An 18,522-nucleotide genomic window follows, 5' to 3' on the forward strand; every position below is an offset into this window, starting at 1 on the left:
GTGATGTGCACTCCAGGTGAGCTGCATTTTATGGACCTGATTTTTCAAAGTCATTTTATGTGCCTAAAATGTTAGCTTCATCGCGTAGATTGCTGTTGTAAAATAGCCCTTGGCTCCCCGTGTGTAAAGCTCAGTTCGCACCTTGACTCTGCGCATACGGTTCTTTTATATGCACTGGAGATAGGCGTCCCAGGGGGCCAGCGCTGGGTCCTACGTGCAAGGTTTACTTTGAAAGTATGTAACAAAGATATATCCCACGCAAGTTACGCCCTGCGAAGAACAGAGGCGTTGAAGGCTTCTTGCCTGAGCATTTCCAAAGCAATATTTGTTTTATTTTATTTAGCTCATTGGTACTGTACATTCAGGGGCTGCAGGTTAAGTTCCCTCTCCCCAGAGGGCTCCCAATCCAAGGCCGTCATTGACTGAGCATTTTTCCCATAGGCCCAGCATGAGAGAAAAGCCTTAGTAAATCAGGCTTTAACAGGGCGCTACAGAAAGGTGCAACTTTCAGCTTGCACTAAAACGTGCATTTTCTGTGTGCAAAACTTACTGCCAAGGCAGCACGGAGTATTGCGTGCAGAAAATGTGCAATTCCTTAATGGGAGTACTGCTTGGTGCCCTTGCATGGAAATCCCATGCAAATGAGGGCAGAGAGACTGCATCTGGCCAGCGCACTGTTTTTAGCGTTGGAAACTTAAGAACTGGGGCAGGGCTGAAGTTAAATTTCCAGCGCTATGAGAAAAATAGAAAAAAAAAAAGGTAAAAAAAAAAAGAGTCCGGAACATTCTGGGTAAGTGCTGGCAGCCGCCATCACTTCAGTGGGTAATGACTGACCTTATCCAAGTAAGTAGCAGCAGCCATCGCCCCTGCTTAGCTGGATAAATATGGATTTAACCATCTGGCAGCAGGAAGCAGATGCTAGAAAAGTCAGTACTTATCTGGCTATCTGGTGCAGGTCACCAGTATTTATCTGGCTAAGAGGTGGTGGTGTCCTGTGCCACTTACTCCATAGCCTGTCAGGGATGCCTCCACTTCCCTTCCTGGGTTAAAAAGTGAGTTCTGCCTGTGCCAAACACACATTTTATAGTTTAGGAGCATTTTTTTTTTTTAAAGCTCCCAACGCTTACTACACCGGGAGTTAAAAAAAATATTTTAAGCTGAGCTTTAAAACTGTGCACTGAAATGTGGCTGAGGCATTAACGGCTATTAATCAAGTTGACTTAGGGAATAGCCACTGCTATTAATTGCATCAGTAGCATGGGATCTTCTTAGTGTTTGGGTACTGCCAGGTTCTTATGGCTTGGATTGGCCTCTGTTGGAAATAGGATGCTGAGCTTGATGGACCCTTGGTCTGACCCAGCATGGCAATTTCTTATGTTCTTAAGTGACTTACTGAAGGCCACAAGAAGCAGGAGTTTTCCCTGCTTGGTAGCCCGCTGCTCTAACCACTAGGCTCCTCGTCCTTTCCAGGAGGGAGTGCAGATTTTACCTCTCCCTGCTCAGTTATAAAACGTCCCTCCCTGTACTCTGTGGGGGTCAGGCCTCCTGGTGCTGCTGCTGTCTTGAGTCTGATTGTAGATGTGAAAGGAGACTTGCTTGCTTTATTTATTTTTAAAGTTTTTGTTTTGAAAGTTCACACCCCTTTGCCATTTCCTATTTATGATTATCAGGGAGCTGAGGAGCTAAAAATTCAACAGTGACTCGAGAGTCTGGAATGCAGCATGGGCGAGGCAGGCGTGAGCCCTAGAAACCCAACAACCTACAATACAACTGCAGACCAGGACCATCTTGCATTCCTGGGGCTTCTGGTTTTGGCTTCTGCCACCTTCACACGATAGATGCCCAACTGATTCTACATCATCTAGACAGGGTCACCTGGTCCTGGTTTTAGGAGCCAGTAGATAAACCATGGTGCATACACAACCACCAGCATGGCACTGTTAATGGGTGCCCCCCAGCCTCTCTGCCCTGTCTGCCTGCTGAAAACCAGCAAAGCTGAGTGAGAATGAATTGATGAAGGTTACATTTAATTTACTTATTTGCATCCTGCTCCCCAAGAACTGCAAAACCAATATAAGTGACTGTTTAATTTCCCCCTCAGTCAGCCTGTGACACAGATCCGGCTGCATGTGCTACAGGTTGCTCTGGGCTAGGGATACCTCGTGTTTTACTCCCTGCCTTTGGCTGCTCTCCAGGGATGTGTGTTCAGATGAAAAAAGAAGGAACACACCCTGACTGCCTTGTTTTATTTTCTCTCTATAGTGAGTCTGGAGAGAGTAGCTGTCAACAGTAAATCAGGTGATCTGGGTTGGGCTTAGCATGCATCTCTCCGCTGGAGTTTTAACTTAACCTGTAATGGTTTATGGATGTGTGATAACTCCTGTGGGAAGTGTGGAAGCTGCGCGGACGTGGCACTTCATATGTGTGACGCTTCTCGCTCTGATAGCCTAATACGCGAGAGAGCCGGTAGATGGAAGGAATCTTTGAGATTTATGGGATGAAAATCTGCTTTTGTGCAGTGAGCTGTAGCAGGATGATCTGCTGCATGTTTAGCTGCTTAGGTGTGATTGAATATCTGGCTAAAGTTACCTGGTGATCTCTGGCTGCTAACAAGTTGAACAATATCTGTCATAGGGGGTACACTTACTTTTTTTTTTTGTTTCATTTTACTTCTTTTTTTTATTTTGTTTATGGTGTCTTGTTTCATTTTATTTGAAATGAAATTAAAACAAAAAACTAATGAAAACAAACAAACAAAAAAACAAAACAAAACCCAAAAGGAAGGAGCTGGGGTTCTCCTCCCCTCCAAGCACTGATTCTGCAAAAATGTTAAAAAATAAACGCCCCCTCCCGTTCCCATCAGGAGCCGTTTTATCCCATCCGTGGGTCTTAAGAAATCCAAATGGGGTAGTAGTGATCCCAAAGTGCTCCTTGGGATGGAATTTTGTTTCAAATGACAGCGCATTCCTCATCTCTCTTGTATCCGACTAACTTAGCACATTTCAGCCTGGCTTTCGAGCCCTGTGCTCCTTTCATCAGGTCAAAGCAAAAAAAAAAAAAAGATTGCGCAAATACATTACTCAAGATAAAAAGGCTAAACCAGATTACGCTCCCAGAGTGTTTAACTGAGGCCGGTTACCAAACTGGAGAGAAATGAGGAGTAAGAGAGGAGAGGAAAACCCCATGAGAGAGCTTTTGGGTTCATCTATCTGCTTCTAGCGAGGCCCGGCCTGAGGCCTGAGGACGTTTGGGTCAGAGCCTCTGACTGCACCGTCCTGGCACCAATGCTGAGGTGGGGAAGGGGTGAAGGAAGAGTGTGAGGGATTGTGCTGGACTTGGCACACATTCTGGGGAAACGGGAAGGCAGCGAGGGGGGGAAGTGGCAGGTGAGCCATCGCAGTGTCCTTGGTGCAGATATTTGCTGGGGGTGGGAGGTAGCCACTTTGCTTCCCTGGCACAGATCCTGCTATACATTCAGGCCGATGTAATATAGTGCTGAGCGCACGGCTTTACAGGCCCTTGGATGCATGTTTTGGACGCGCATCCAGAACTCCTCATGCAGAAAGGGGATTGGCGCGTCCTAATGCCCGTCCAAACCAGCGCAAAGCCAATAGCGCTCATCACATGTAAATTCGTGTGGAGGCTGTTAGCCGGTGCACGTTTTTACTCTCAAAAATTAACACCTGCCCCGAAGCAGCCTTAATTCTTGAGGAGCCCCAAAAGTTTACAGAAAAGCAGAAAATTCCTCCGACTTAATATCATGGCGACATTAAGTCAGAGGAACCGAAAAAAGGGGAACAGTTTTAAAAAAAATTAAAAAAAAAAGTGTTGCTGGATCTCAGGTTAGGGAAACGCTGAATTAACGAGCGTCCGTTTCCTAACCCGCTGACAGCCACCTCTCTTGGGCGCCGATGCCGAGCAGGCGATAGGAACGCAACATTTCCCCTAGCGCCTCCTTTTTACCCTGGCAGCCCATTTAAATATTAGATCGGACGCCCGGGAGAGGTGTGTGTGTGTGTGTGTGTGTTAAGAGAGCGGGCCTGGTACTGCTGCCCCTGGTGCAGATAATGCTTGGGTTAGAGGGTGCAGGGGCCCTGTGCTGCTTCTAGCTCACATCCTGGGGATAGTGGAGGTTTTCCTGGGGGAGGGGGCAGGTGAGGCACTGAGCTTCTGGCACAGATTCTGGGGGGGGGGGGGAGGGGGAACGAGGGTGGGGGAGGTACTTTACTGCTCTTGATCCTGATTTGGAGGAGGGATTGGAGTCCTGTTATTAGGCTTCTCCTAATATGGGTCTTGGAAGGGGGAGAGATTTAAGCCTCCAAGCTTTGCCTGTCGCAGATCCGGGTGGGGGAGTAGGTTGAGGCACTGTGCTTTTCTCTATTCAGATTCTTGGGGGGATTTATGTCAGGGACAGCACTGTGCTGTCCCTGACATAAATCCTGGAGTGGGGTATGAACACTTTGCCTGCCCCTGAGCATAGATCTTGGGTAGAAGAGAAGGGGGATGGTGCCTGGGGGATGGAAAATTGGCAGAGGGGGAGGTGCTGTGCTGCCCCCGATCCATTTGGGGAGGGGAGGGGGCGTTGAGATCATGCCACATATTCTGTGGGGAGGGGGCAGACGGGATTGAGCATGTGCTGCTGGTCAGAGGCCTTGTTTGAGCCACGCACTCCATGTGTACTGGGCGGCCTGTGCAGGGATTTCCGGCTCATGTTGAACAGGAAGCCTCTAAGCTTGCTGTCTGCACTTCTGAGGGTAACAACAATAAAAATAACCACACGTTGTCCTAGAGGCAGCAGAAGGATATGTGACTTTCTGAGGTTAGAACGGAGACCAGAAATATTCAGTTGTTCTCAGTGAGGCTTTAACGAGAGTCAAAATAACTCACCGGGGTCTTGATTTTATTGCTTCATCTTTGTGTCTCCTGATGAGGTCTCCTTCCCTTTTTTTTTTTTTGTCTTTATGTAGTTTGTCTTCTGTTTTTACAAAATGTAAATAAAGGGCATTCATTCATTATTAGCATAGTTTATGGTGTATTTCGCTCAGGTCTTTTCATTGGTAGCTCCAGGTGGGTTATGCTGAGGTCCTGTACGGATTTTTCCTTCATTTATCAGAGGGCTTACAATCTAAGGGTCTGATTTATCCCATTCTGGGTCTATGGGGAAAATGCTTAGCGGATCAGGCCCTATGTCTGTACCTGAGGCAGCGGCGGGTGAAGTGACTCACCCAAGGTCACAAGGAGCAGGATTTGACCCCTGGCCTCGCTGGCTCTCAGCCTGCTGCTCTAACCACGAGGCTGTCCGTGCTGTCTTCGCCTTACTGAGGGCAGTTTCCAGAGCAGTTTCTGCAGGTAAATACCCCTTAACCCCAGTAAACTGGCCTGTCCGAAAGTGTGCACACAGTGTTCACAGCACTTCTGCTTTTAACTGCATTACAAAGAGGCGTTCCCATGGGGCGATGGAGGTTGGGGATGAAAACGGTGTGCCTGACATTTTCCAAAATGCGTGTGCTGTGTACCGCCCACCCCCAAAAGGCAGCCCTGCACAAATAAAAGCCGCATACTTTTTTTTTTTTTGGCTCTTTGTCTGCCCAAGCAATAAAGTGTGCTCAGCGTTGAGCAGAACTTAACGAGCGATTGGACGCAGGAGGCGAACACCTGATGCAACAAGGGGATTAAGCGCACCCGAATCACATGTAGCTAATAGCGCTCATCACATGTAAATGCTATGTAGGTGAGGCTATTAGCTATTCTCCCCCCCCCCCCCCCCCCCCCCCCCCCCCCCAATGCAGAAAATATCTGCTCGGCTAATGCACGCTTTGCAACGCAGCAAATTTAACGCCAGCCCTGAAGCTGGCGTTAAGTCAACCCGCAAGTGCAGGACTCAACTAAAAAAAAACCAAAACAATAGTGCTGTCTGTGGTTCCCGTTTAAATAAAGCCTTTCTTAATTTGCGCATTCGGCGGGTTGCAGCAGCAATAAATTGTCAAGAATTCGTCCATTTTACTATTTTTCCTTAAATCGTGAAACACGTTTTTCCGCTGGCCATTCCCGCGTGTAAGGGCATAAGGCGTCCTCTGTACAGTGACGCTGGGTCAGCCAGCTTTATGAAGTTCTGGAGCGGTGGGATAAAACGGAGGCTCGTATTGCGCGCCCGTTTCTCCTAACCCCCCACGCACGGCCGCGTCTCCTGGGCACCCGGTGCTTTTGGAGCCCCCTCCTTTTTAGCTCAGCAGCTCGTTTAATTAATTTATTTATTTATTTAAAATCTTTTCTATACCATCGCAACGGTTTACATACAGGCACATATTTAATGTAGGTAAAAGTGTACTATAGTACATTCTAACAGGTGCCGCCAAAGGTTCGGTTACAATATATCATTAGACAAAATCATTTTTAGAGAAGTGGGTCATGACCGAGTGTACTGAAAGTACTTTTACGGGTAAATTTATCATACATAGTGTTATCAATATGCTAGTTGTGATGTGGGGTTCATAGACTACTCTACTGTATTGTCATAAGTACTGGGCACCCAGGAGAGGTGGCGCTGCCAGCGTTAGTAAAACGCCTTATTGCGCGGTTTTATTACATCGGCCCCTGTGTGTGTGGGGGGGAGCAAGACGGCGCACGCCCTTATGAACGTGTCGCGTACGGGCACAGTCTTCCTCCCCCCCCGAACTAACCATGCAGCTAAAATGAGCCTTGCTGTGGTGCCCGAGCCTACTTTTTAGGAGGAGAAATTTCAGTCAGGCCCTGTCACTCTTTGAAAGGTTTCCTGCCCACGCACTGTCTGTCTCTGGTGATGTCTGTAGGATGCCGGAATGGTTCCGTGCCCTGTTGACTGCCTGAAGCAGGGGCGTCTCTCCTCTGCAGTGCAATTCCTCTTGAAAAGACAGAAATCTAAGCAGAAAGGTTGGATGAGCCTTCGGGGTCTCCTCCCTTCTCTTCTTCTCCTTCCACTCTTGGATACCGCAGACATTTGTTACTTTATCTGAAGTAGTGGATGGCATGCAAATAACCCATGAGTAACAAAAAGAAATATCTTATTTTCTATTTAGTGCACTTTTTTCCCCTTTAGTCCTGGCCTGTTTGCAACATTTGCTTACTGCGTCCCATGGTAGTAAAGTAAAATCTGTGTTTCAATATTACTCAGAGTTCAGCATTGATTTTATTATATCGGCCCTTATAGTAGGCGCCTAGAAAGAAGCTATCCTTGGAGCTTTTTATCTGACTGTACTTAATACTGGGACCCTTCCCCCTGCCCCCCCTCGGAAATGTTAGGAGAGGAGGGGCTGGATTTAGGAAGCAGAGTAGCTCTTCTCTGCTGTGCTCTGTCTGTTCCAGTTCACCCTCTCCCTTCCTGATCAGAGGAGTGGCTGGACCTAGCAGGAAGCAGAGGGCTGTTCTCTGCAGGAAATCAACCAATAGTTGGGGACAACAGAGAACAGCACCAGAATCTGGAAATTGTCCTTACTTAGTAACCGTTCTGTACCCAGTACTTTTAATTAGTTACAGTGAAAAGGTGTGAGGTAAATCTACATCAATAAATTAGAACCACTTATATGTTACTTTGTCAACACCTACAAATTTGGTCATGACACCAGAGTTTCCTGAATCTGTGTCTGAGCAAAGTACCAGCAGGGGAGAGAGCAAGAGAGAAGCACCAAGAAAGGAGTGAGAGTGAGAAAAGCACCAAGAGAGGGGGGAGGGGCAGGAGAAAGAGAAAAGCATTAGCCGCACCTCTTATCCTCTGCCATGATAGCCGCAGAGGAGTCACCAGCACCTGAAAGTGCTGCTCTCTTATGCCTCCTGCTGGTGGGAGGGAGGATGGGACGTGGGAAGGATCCTTGCAGGGAATTGGGTGGTTTCCCTAGCCGAGGGTGGCCCTGCATCTGAGTATCCCAGCACCAGTTATACCTCCTCCCTGCTGGAGGGAGGGCCAGGATTAGAAGAGAAGAAATTGTACGTTAGACATTGCAAGCGTCTTTCTGCCTGTGAGGGCGGTCTGGCTGTGGAAGAAGTCAACCAGGGAGGAAGTGGGCTCTCCGAGGCACTGTCTGTTGAGGTTTTTAATAGCAGACCAGACACACATCTCCCTGACAACCTGCTAGGAGGCAGGCGATGGCCTAAATGATCCTGGGAGGTCCCCTCAGCCCTGTTAATCTATGACTGACTTTTAGACTAATCACACGGGCAGCCTGGTGAGCACCGTCTGCTTTTCTGCTGCCTTCCCAATCGTGTAATAAAACAAAAGCCATACTCACTACTCACACACTGTGCTTTTTATGTGCTCTTTGGCAGTAGCTAGAAAATGCCGAGTTTGCTATCCAAGATGCGGAATTTCACAGAAGGTTTGCAGAATGTGGCGGTGCGGCAGGCTTGCTACAGAGGTTCTGAGCAGGCTTTTGTGGTATATCACAATGTGCCTGGTGGCAGAAGGAGGTTGCTTTTAGTTTTAATATAATCAAAAATCATATAATTCAATAGAAGCAAAAAAGGCATGACATCATCATAGCTTAAAGGCACACACTCCCTTTTCAGCCTCTACTGCTTATCAAGGTAGAGGTTAAGGATCAGAGCCATGTCGACCCAAGGGTCATATTTTTGGGACCAAGGTCAGACTTGTTGTTGTAAATAATAGCACTATGTTTAAAAAAAAAATAATAAATAAAAAAATGTCCCAGCTCATCGTATTGTGTAGCCGGGTGCCAAATTGCCTGGCTAAGACTCTGCCAAGTCAAGATACCTGGGTAATTTTAACTGGATTATTTTCCCCACTCCCCGGTTTACTCAGTTTAAATCTCTCTGAGGCCATACAGTTTTTAATATGCTTTTAGCTTATGCAGTGCTTTATTCTCAATCAAATTTGTATTTCTGGACTATGCAAAGAGTAAATCTGAAACCAAAGCCAGAGAAATGACTTTGCTTTGCAAAACAGACTCCCAAAACTCTCCATTTGGGGAAGGCAAAGCCCTCTCTCTCCTCCTGGTCTTAAGATAAGTCCTGCATTGCCAGATTCTGGAGATCGCATATAGGAAAGGACATTGAATCAACGCAAGGCCAACAGAATGCTGCGTGACCCACACTATAAGCGAAAGATAGAGCTAAGAGAGGCAACCACTATAGAGAAGACGGGAGCAAGGAGACACAATCCTAATATGCCAACAGGGGCGGATTGCAGGAAAATATTGGCCCAGGAGATTTTTTTCAAAACTGGCCCATGGGGTATCTGATGCCTTCATGCACCTTCATGCACCTTCCCTGCAGCACAGCTCCCAAAAGCATACTAAGTCAACCTTGAAACCCAATAGAACTGAGCCAAAATATCTCCCAAATAAACTTAATCTTTCCTAAATAACTAACAGGTCGATCCAGTAAGGCCGCGGTAGAAACAGTGCGGTAGTGTCAGGTAGTGTCAGGCGCACCCTTCCTCCCCGCACGCACAGTTCTCTTCACTAACTCCCCGATACTCTCCTCTAATCGTGACGTCACGGCATGTGACTGCCTTGAGCGCCGAATCGCAGGGGTCGCACAGGCGCACATTCATTCATTCACTGCCGGTGGGGGCTGCCGGAGAGGCAGCCCCCACCAGCAGTGAATGAATTCATTCATCCAGGCGGAGGAGCCGGCTGCTTTCGCCACCGGCTCCTCCGCCTGGATGAATGAATGCGCGCCTGTGCGGACCCGGCCTAGATTTAACACGCGACCACCCGCCGCCCGCCGGCCGTCTCGAACTAACGCGTGTCCCCCCGCCGCCGCTGCCTGGAACAGGCGCCCACCCGCCCGCGGCCTAGATTTAACACGCGACCACCCGGCTTCCACCGCCGCCGGCCGCCTGGACCCACGCGGCCCTCCGACAGGTATTTAAAAATTTTTATTTTTTCTTCTGACAGGTTTTATGTGTCCCACATCATTACATTTTCTCGATCATCTCTGTATCGCTTTTTTTTTAAATTGTGTTTTATTGTTTTTGAGTATCTTAAGAGGTGTCGATGGATTTGTTACTAGACTCACAGTCCTAACTCCTACTAGGGGGAGGCGGTAAACTAAGACGTTACGGCCGCGGCAAAACAGTGCGTTACTAATGAGAGAACCTGAGTGCCCGTTACGGTATCGGAGGGGAATAGCTAATTCCTTCATTATACAGCTAATTCGTTCATTTACATGCCGGGTGCGGGAAGGGTTACGCGTCTGTTTTAAGAAGCGCTACGGACGCGCAAAACTGGAGACTGTATCGCTGGTTTGCCTTACGCGTCCGAATTGTGCGCAGCGAGCTCGTTACAGACGAGAAATCTTCAACTGAACTTTACTGTATCGAGCTGTAAGAAGTTGCACACATTCTAGAGACCATGAATGAGCAGAGTTGCAGCCCCCATTCAATCCATGCAAATTGGTTGGGCCCCCTACATATCTGTTACAGAGAGATATTCTGGATTCCTGGTCTGGCTCATGAACCGGTTGCAAGTACTGACACTGCCAGCCAGTATCATTCACCACGCTCAGTTGCAAACAGATTTTTTTTTTAGATTGCAGAAACTTTCTTGGCACAAACACACACACACTCTCTTTTCTGTAGCCCGGCCCACAGCGGCATCTTCGTTTGCTCCACGCGGCCCGGCACAAGTTAGCCCTGCAGCCACATGACTGGCCCACTTGGGGCATGCCCGAAGCCCCGATAGGCCAAGCCGCCCCTCTTTGCAAATATTTGGCGGGCTTCGATAGAGTGCCAGAAGGAAGCATTTTCCCTAGAACGGAAAGGTAGCTCAAGGACAAGGGGGGTCAGAATATGGAACTGAAGCACTGTTTTTCACCAAGAGGGCGGAGAAGGCTTCAGCAGAGGTGGTGTAAGCCACAGCAAGCATGCGAGACCTGTGGGGGCAGGGGGAGAAAGGGAGAGCACTATGGGGAGACTTAAATGGTCCTTATGTATTAACAGCTTCCGTGTTTTAGTGCTAACTATTCTTAATTTCTATTTATTTTTTTTGACAGGCACAAGAGAAGAAAGAAGCTGCTTCTTCCATCTATGAGAACATAGAGGCGTTACGGCTGGAAACCGCGATCGGTGCCCGCTCCCCTCGCCCGCACAGCTCCAGCAGTACCCTCGAAGAATGGGAGACTCACACTGACCTCGGCACAGGCAAACTCTTCTACTACAACAGCCTGACCGGGCAGACCACCTGGGACTCACCTTTTGACCTTCCTGAAGACCAGCCCGACCCCCCGGCCAGCCCCCTCCTGGCCTACTCCCCGAGCCCCAGAGACGCAGCAGAATGGGAAAAGCATTTTGACGAAGTCAGCGGGAAGTTTTTCTTCTATCACTCGGGAACGGGTGAGACCTCCTGGGAAGCTCCCGAACGGGAGGAGGAGCTGAGTCTACAAGAAATGAAGCTTGGGGTTTCGCAGTACAGCCCGATGGACCAGAGAGTACGTGAGAGGCACTGTTGGTTTATTCTGCTTTCAGTGAAATGAAGGGCATTTCTATCTAGGGTTACCATACCTGGGGGGGGGGAATTAATTTTGTTTTCTGGGGCAGGTCGCCAGCAGTCTGAAGAATTGTCCCCTGCTCGTAGGATAGCGTTTGCTAAGAGTCTGAGAACAGGGCATTTTATTCTGTAGTGATCTTTGTTTTAGTGTCAATAGAAGAGGCCAAAGTTGAAACCATGGTTTTGCTTAGAGGCCTGAGTGGGAGTTGCGGTGAAGATGCACGGGGGAGGAGAGGTTGTTCCCTGTTAGCCAACCACTGGCAGGGGGGGGGGGGGGGGGGCAGTGGTTCATATTCTTCTCCTCCCTTTCTCTCCTCTTTCACTCAACTTTCTCCTGCTGCTGCATCTTTTCTCCTTTAATCACTCTTCCTCTTGTCTTCCCTGGTCTCTCCTCTACCTAGCACGTCTGCACCCCTGTACTGGGCTTGCAGTTGCTCCCTTCGACAGTTGGCCAACTATGCAGGGCCTCCCTGTGTCTGCGGTCAAGGGGATGGCCACTGCTGATTTCCCGTGTGGCTTTTCCTCCTCCAGTGGCCAGAGGGATGGACACCTTCTGACTGTATGTGGGTCTCCTGCGGCAGGAAGCCAAGGCTTTCCCTGCTGTCACGTGGGATAGTTAAAGTTTAGCTTCCAGGGTAGGAGGATCCTTTGATATGCAGAAGAGGCAGCAAACTGGGTAGCAAGGAAATAGGTGCTTTTTTTGAGGGATGGAGCTTTCAGTTTATTCATTTAAAACCATGATTTTTTTTTTTTTTGGCAAAACACAACTAATTAAAAAATGGAGAATGTTCTGTTCTAGTAAGATTTGTCATCCTATGCATGACTGGGATTTCCGCCTCACCCAGATCACCCGAAAGATGCCGATCCGGTCTTAGTTTTGCCTCGTTGCTTGCCTGGAGATTCAGCCCTGGTATTCTTTGTGAAATCAGAATTATAGCCCCGTGCCTTGCAACGGGACAAAAAGCAGGACCAGAGCGGCATCTTGGGGTCGATGCACGTGAGCATGACACGTTTTCATTTGGAGGCAAACCGTTGGCACGTCTGCCATAAAATAACATAGCTGCCGCCATCCAGTGCCTTGACGACTGCGCCACACCCAGCCACGTCCGGTGATAAAGGCTCAATTCCTGAGCCCAGCTCCTGCGCCTTTGGTTAGGCAGGGCTTGAAGCTGTTGTGTGGGGAGGGAGGGAGTCTTGGCCATCGCACGGCGGCGACACCTAGTGGCTGACTGGGGAGGCCACGCACCTTGGGATCTGGAGGGAACCCTGCGGCCCCTGGCTGAGCACCGTCACCACGATGGCTGTAAGGCTAGATGAGGGGGGAAGGGAGGAAGGAAAGTAAAAATAAGATGAGGAAAATCCCAGGGTAGTTATGAAGGGGCAGGTTCTGACTGAGCTGGAAGACCCAAAGGAGTTGCAGGAAACTCCTGGACAAAACCCCCAAAAAGACTTGGGAAGTACCTGTGCCGTTCACAGCGTGAGTGATTTTTACCTGTGAAAATAAGGACCAGTTTTAGTTCAAAGGGAGGAAACCAATGCATGTCAGTATCTGCTTCAGAGGAAGTGCAAATGGATACTGGTGCTGAGTTACCCGCTGGGTGCTGCTGGAGCCTGATTGGAAAATCCCTCTCCCCACGCAGGCTCTGAAAGGTAGCTTGCAGGCCCTCATACCCCGGGGGAGGTGGGAATGTATGAACACAGCCCCCCCCCCCCCCACCCCCGAAAGGAGAAATATTTAGAAAGGAGACCCGACAATGTGCATGCGATGATCATGAATCTCCTCCTGTTCCCAGCCACCCACGCCAGAGACGGATTACCCCGAGCTTTCCCCCGATGAGCTTGAGTGCTACCCCAGGGAAGATTACTCCCCGCTCGCCTCGCACACGTCGTTCGAGTACCCCGAGGTTCAGCTGGAGACCTCCCCGACGCACCACGGCTCTTCCTGGCAGCCCCTGGGCTGGACTTCCCAGGTCAAGGACGGGCAAACGCTCTACACGAACAGCTACACGCGTGAAACGGTAAGGGGGCCGTGCGGCGCAGGAAGGGCTAACATGACTGTTAGGTCCCCCAGCCAATGGCAGCGCCTCAAATGCTTCTTCAGGGCTCCGAGTCAACGTTAGTCCATGAGAATCAATTGTATAAAGTCAGAAAATCCACCAGCACTCCGATTTCAAGAGATCATTTAGACAATGTCTTCCCTTCCTTAACAGCAGAGTGGTGCAGGACTTTGGCTGTAGACGCCAAAGGTTTGCCATCTCTGGCCTGGTTGTTGGGACCTGGTAATTTTGTGGCTGGTGAACCTTCATCCAGGGGAACCACATTGATTATCTTGGGGGTCAAAAAGATTTTTCCCCTGAGAAACACAACTGGCGGTGGATAATTTGGAGAAGGTTAAATTTGGGGGTCATCACTTCCTTAGAAGTCCTCTGTTTTTATCCCATGCTTTCTTGAATTCAGACACTGTTTTTGTCTTCACCACCTCCACTGGGAGACTGTTCCATGCATCCATCACCCTCTCTGTAAAGAAATATTTACTAAGATGACTCCTGAGTCTACCCCCTTTCACCTTCATCTCATGACCCCTCGTTCTAGAGCCTCCTTTCCATTGAAAAAGACTCACCTGTGCTTGGAAACCTCTGGGATATTTGAATGTCTCTATCATATCTCCCCTTTCCTCCAGGGAATACATGTTTGAATCTTTAAGACCAGGGGACACACAATGAAGTTGCTAAGTAGTACATTTAAAACTAATAAGAGAAATATTTTTTTACTCAACGCATAATTAAGCTCTGGAATTTATTGCCAGAAGATGTGGCGAAAGCTATTAGCGTGCCTGCATTTTTAAAAAAGAAAGCTCTGGACAAGTGTTTGGAGTAAAAGTCCATAAATAATTATTAAGGTGGATTTGGAGAAATCCACAGCTTATTCTTGGGATAAGCAGCTTGGAATCTTATCTACCCCTTGGGATCCTGCCAGGTACCTGTGACCTGTATTGGCCACCTTTGGAAACAGGATAGCGGGCTTGATGACTCAGTACAGTAAGTCATATGATCTTATGTTCTTCTGTTGGCCCAGCCATGTGAATGTGTCACCTCTAGATTTCATTACAGGGCAGGATTAACGGAAGAGCACGTCCTTCTAGCGACTCCTCCATCAATCCTGTCTAACAGTGGCCTGGGGGAGCTTAAACCTGCTAGATCTCAGAAGTTAAGTAGTGTCAGACCTGGATAGGGGATGACTAGGGAAGATGAGATGCTCTGGGCTATAGAAGGCAATGGTAAATCCTCTACAGTATTCTGCCATAAAAAGGTCCCCAGGCAGCCTAATGGGTTCACGATGACCTAGAATAGAGTAGAAAGAAGACAGGATAACACTCACCCCATCACTGCTGTGCCAGTATATCAGTTTTTCATAGTGGGGTTCTTGGTCTCTAACACATTGTGTCCTCTTTCGCCTTAATACCCTTAAGAGAAACATGGGGGTAACCTGCACGGAGCAGCAGTGACTGCCTTGGGAAGCTTGCTGGGCAGACCAGATGGACCATTCTGGTCTTTTTCTGCCGTCATTACTATGTTACTGTGTATATCAATGGGGGAGCAATAATGATAAATGACCCATAGCCCTGGAATTGCCTTATCTCCTGTAGATTCCTTTAACACAGACCCTGCATTAATACTATTTAAGATGGTTCCAAAAAACAATATGGAAGATGGTCTATAAGAGCCAGCAGCCATCTTAGTTCTTAAATTTTATTTATTAGGGAGATCAAAGATGAAACAATAGTGATTAATCCAAAATGACCAACCAGGTATGAATAATCCAAAATGCCCAGAACAGTAAATTAATAAAGATTTAATTACCGTATAATGTTTAATTGAATAAAGTCATATAGTATTTATCTGTCTAATCAATATAATGAATGAATATGATTGTGTATTTGATTTGAATTATGACCAATATATTATTATTTTGTAGCCCCTGATACAGCCCATATTGTACAGGATAGCAAATGTAACCCCAATATTTAAAAAGGGCTCCAGGGGCGATCCGGGAAACTACAGACCAGTTAGCCTGACTTCAGTGCCAGGAAAAATAGTGGAAAGTGTTCTAAACATCAAAATCACAGAACATATAGAAAGACATGGTTTAATGGAACAAAGTCAGCATGGCTTTACCCAGGGCAAGTCTTGCCTCACAAATCTGCTTCACTTTTTTGAAGGAGTTAATAAACATGTGGATAAAGGTGAACCGGTAGATATAGTATACTTGGATTTTCAGAAGGCGTTTGACAAAGTTCCTCATGAGAGGCTTCTAGGAAAAGTAAAAAGTCATGGGATAGGTGGCGATGTCCTTTCGTGGATCGCAGACTGGCTAAAAGACAGGAAATAGAGAGTAGGATTAAATGGGCAATTTTCTCAGTGGAAGGGAGTGGACAGTGGAGTGCCTCAGGGATCTGTATTGGGACCCTTACTGTTCAATATATTTATAAATGATCTGGAAAGAAATACGACGAGTGAGATAATCAAATTTGCAGATGACAAAAAATTGTTCAGAGTAGTTAAATCACAAGCAGATTGTGATAAATTGCAGGAAGACCTTGTGAGACTGGAAAATTGGGCATCCAAATGGCAGATGAAATTTAATGTGGATAAGTGCAAGGTGATGCATATAGGGAAAAATAACCCATGCTATAATTACACAATGTTGGGTTCCATATTAGGTGCTACAACCCAAGAAAGAGTTCTAGGTGTCATAGTGGATAACACATTGAAATCGTCGGTGCAGTGTGCTGCGGCAGTCAAAAAAGCAAACAGAATGTTGGGAATTATTAGAAAAGGAATGGTGAATAAAACGGAAAATGTCATAATGCCTCTGTATCGCTCCATGGTGAGACCGCACCTTGAATACTGTGTACAATTCTGGTCACCACATCTCAAAAAAGATATAATTGCGATGGAGAAGGTGATAAGAAATGATAAGGGGAATGGAACAGCTCCCCTATGAGGAAAGGCTAAAGAGGTTAGGATTGTTCAGCTTGGAGAAGAGACGACTGAGGGGGGGATATGATAGAGGTGTTTAAAATCATGAGAGATCTAGAACGGGTAGATGTGAATCGGTTATTTACTCTTTCGGATAGTAGAAAGACTAGGGGGCACTCCATGAAGTTAGCATGGGGCACATTTAAAACTAATCGGAGAAAGTTCTTTTTCACTCAACGCACAATTAAACTCTGGAATTTGTTGCCAGAGAATGTGGTTAGTGCAGTTAGTATAGCTGTGTTTAAAAAAGGATTGGATAAGTTCTTGGAGGAGAAGTCCATTACCTGCTATTAAGTTCACTTAGAGAATAGCCACTGCCATTAGCAGTGGTTACATGGAATAGACTTAGTTTTTGGGTACTTGCCAGGTTCTTATGGCCTGGATTGGCCACTGTTGGAAACAGGATGCTGGGCTTGATGGACCCTTGGTCTGACCCAGTATGGCATTTTCTTATGTTCTTATGTTCTTATGTAGGTGAAACTCGGCCAGAGTCGGGCATTTTGGATTATACATACCTGGTTGGTCGTTTTGGATTAATCACTATTGTTTCATCTTTGATCTCCCTAATAAATGCAATTTAAGAACTGAGACGACTGGTCTTAATAATATTTAGTGCACTACAGAGAGGGAGAAGTAATTTTTGAGTTTCATTGTTGTGTGTATTTTTTTTTATTTTATTTTTTTTTAATTTCAGTGGATACAGTCACAAGATGATTATGGAAAAACCTATTTCTACACACCGGACGGGTCTGCCTCTCAGTGGAACCTTCCACAGGTAAGATGCATGGCAGAAAAGGTGCAATAAGTCCACTGCAGGGTGCTGGTGACATCAGAGCCAGGTGTTTGGCCATCAAGTAATTTGCAGGAAGAGTATATTATTTTTCCAGGATATGAGATCGCAACTGATTTATTTAATCTATTGCACACACTTGCTTGCATTGTAAAGGTATTTTCTTAGTCGTTCTAAGCTGGCGTTTGTATCTGCCCGAGCCTGAGTGTTCATGGAATCAGAGGCTAAGAGGCCGATATACAAAAGGTTCATTTGGCTAACTTCGAGAGTACGGACAAATAATAATTTAAAAAAAAAAAAAAAAAGTGTTCCAGAGGCCAGGCAGACTATCTTTAGATAGTTTTGGTAGTGGGGGATTGAATGCAAGGGCTTAGTTCTTCTTTGGGGGGAGGGGGGAGGGGGATGTGGAGGAAGGAGAAACTCATTGAGGGAGGGGGGTTAGTGGGGGGGGGTCAGCTGCCTTACTTGTCCCCTTCCATTAGGCTATTTCTAAGAGAAGTTTGGATAATATTTTGAATATTAATTCTAACCCACAGGTCAATACAGTAAAGTGCGGCCGCGGTTACCCTGCTCCTAACCCACTTTCTACTCACTTTCCGGCCGCATTAGCCCTTCCTGCGATACACAATCCCCTTTAACCGATTCTTACCGCCTCTTTAAATCACCGGGTAACCCCTTCCGCCCGCGGCATGTATATTACATGTAAACGATCGGATTAGCTATTCCCTCCCATGCAGTAACGCGCGCCCCGACTATCGCCTTTTTAAACCTGCAGTTTAGCTGCGTGTTAAACCTGCTAACTTACCGCCTACCCTTACCCTGGCGTTAGAGGCAGGGGTAAGGGTAGGCGGCAAACTTTCCCCCAGCCCCCGCTCACCTGCCCTGGCCGCGTCAATGGGTGCTGGTCTCCGGGGCAGCCCCAGTCCTCTCCCCTCCTCCCGAAGCAACGAAAGCGGAAAAAATCGAAAAAAGCGAAAAAAAAAAAAAAAAGTAGCAATGAAGTGGACGGTTGTCCTACGCTCGGGATTGCCAGTCCTCTCTCCCCTCCTCCCGAAGCAAGGCGCATGAAGCAGCCTTGCTTCGGGAGGAGGGGGGAGAGGACTGGCAGTGTAAAGCAACGACTTACTTTTTTCGCAGCCCTCCTCCGGAGACGGACATCGGCGGAGACGGATCGCGGCTCCCCTGCCTCCCGGAGGCTAAGATGGACGCCTGC

At 47.5% G+C, this 18,522-nt stretch overlaps 1 protein-coding gene across 8 annotated transcripts in view; it reads left to right on the plus strand.

Annotated features, from left to right (window-relative positions):
- ARHGAP27 (Rho GTPase activating protein 27) overlaps positions 1-18,522 on the plus strand; it is a 181,076-nt gene that overhangs the window by 138,072 nt on the left and 24,482 nt on the right. For 6 of the 8 annotated variants that reach the window (XM_029572473.1, XM_029572476.1, XM_029572474.1 and 3 more), the window contains 3 exons: positions 10,987-11,421; positions 13,274-13,498; positions 17,214-17,294. In XM_029572473.1, the coding sequence (XP_029428333.1) occupies positions 10,987-11,421; positions 13,274-13,498; positions 17,214-17,294 (741 nt within the window). Of the gene's footprint in view, positions 1-9,814; positions 9,858-10,986; positions 11,422-13,273; positions 13,499-17,213; positions 17,295-18,522 lie in introns of those variants that run through there. The other 2 variants (XM_029572480.1, XM_029572477.1) reach the window with 2 other exon arrangements.

The sequence above is a fragment of the Rhinatrema bivittatum genome, chromosome 12, assembly GCF_901001135.1.
Source record: "Rhinatrema bivittatum chromosome 12, aRhiBiv1.1, whole genome shotgun sequence".
Taxonomy (NCBI): Eukaryota; Metazoa; Chordata; class Amphibia; order Gymnophiona; family Rhinatrematidae; genus Rhinatrema; species Rhinatrema bivittatum.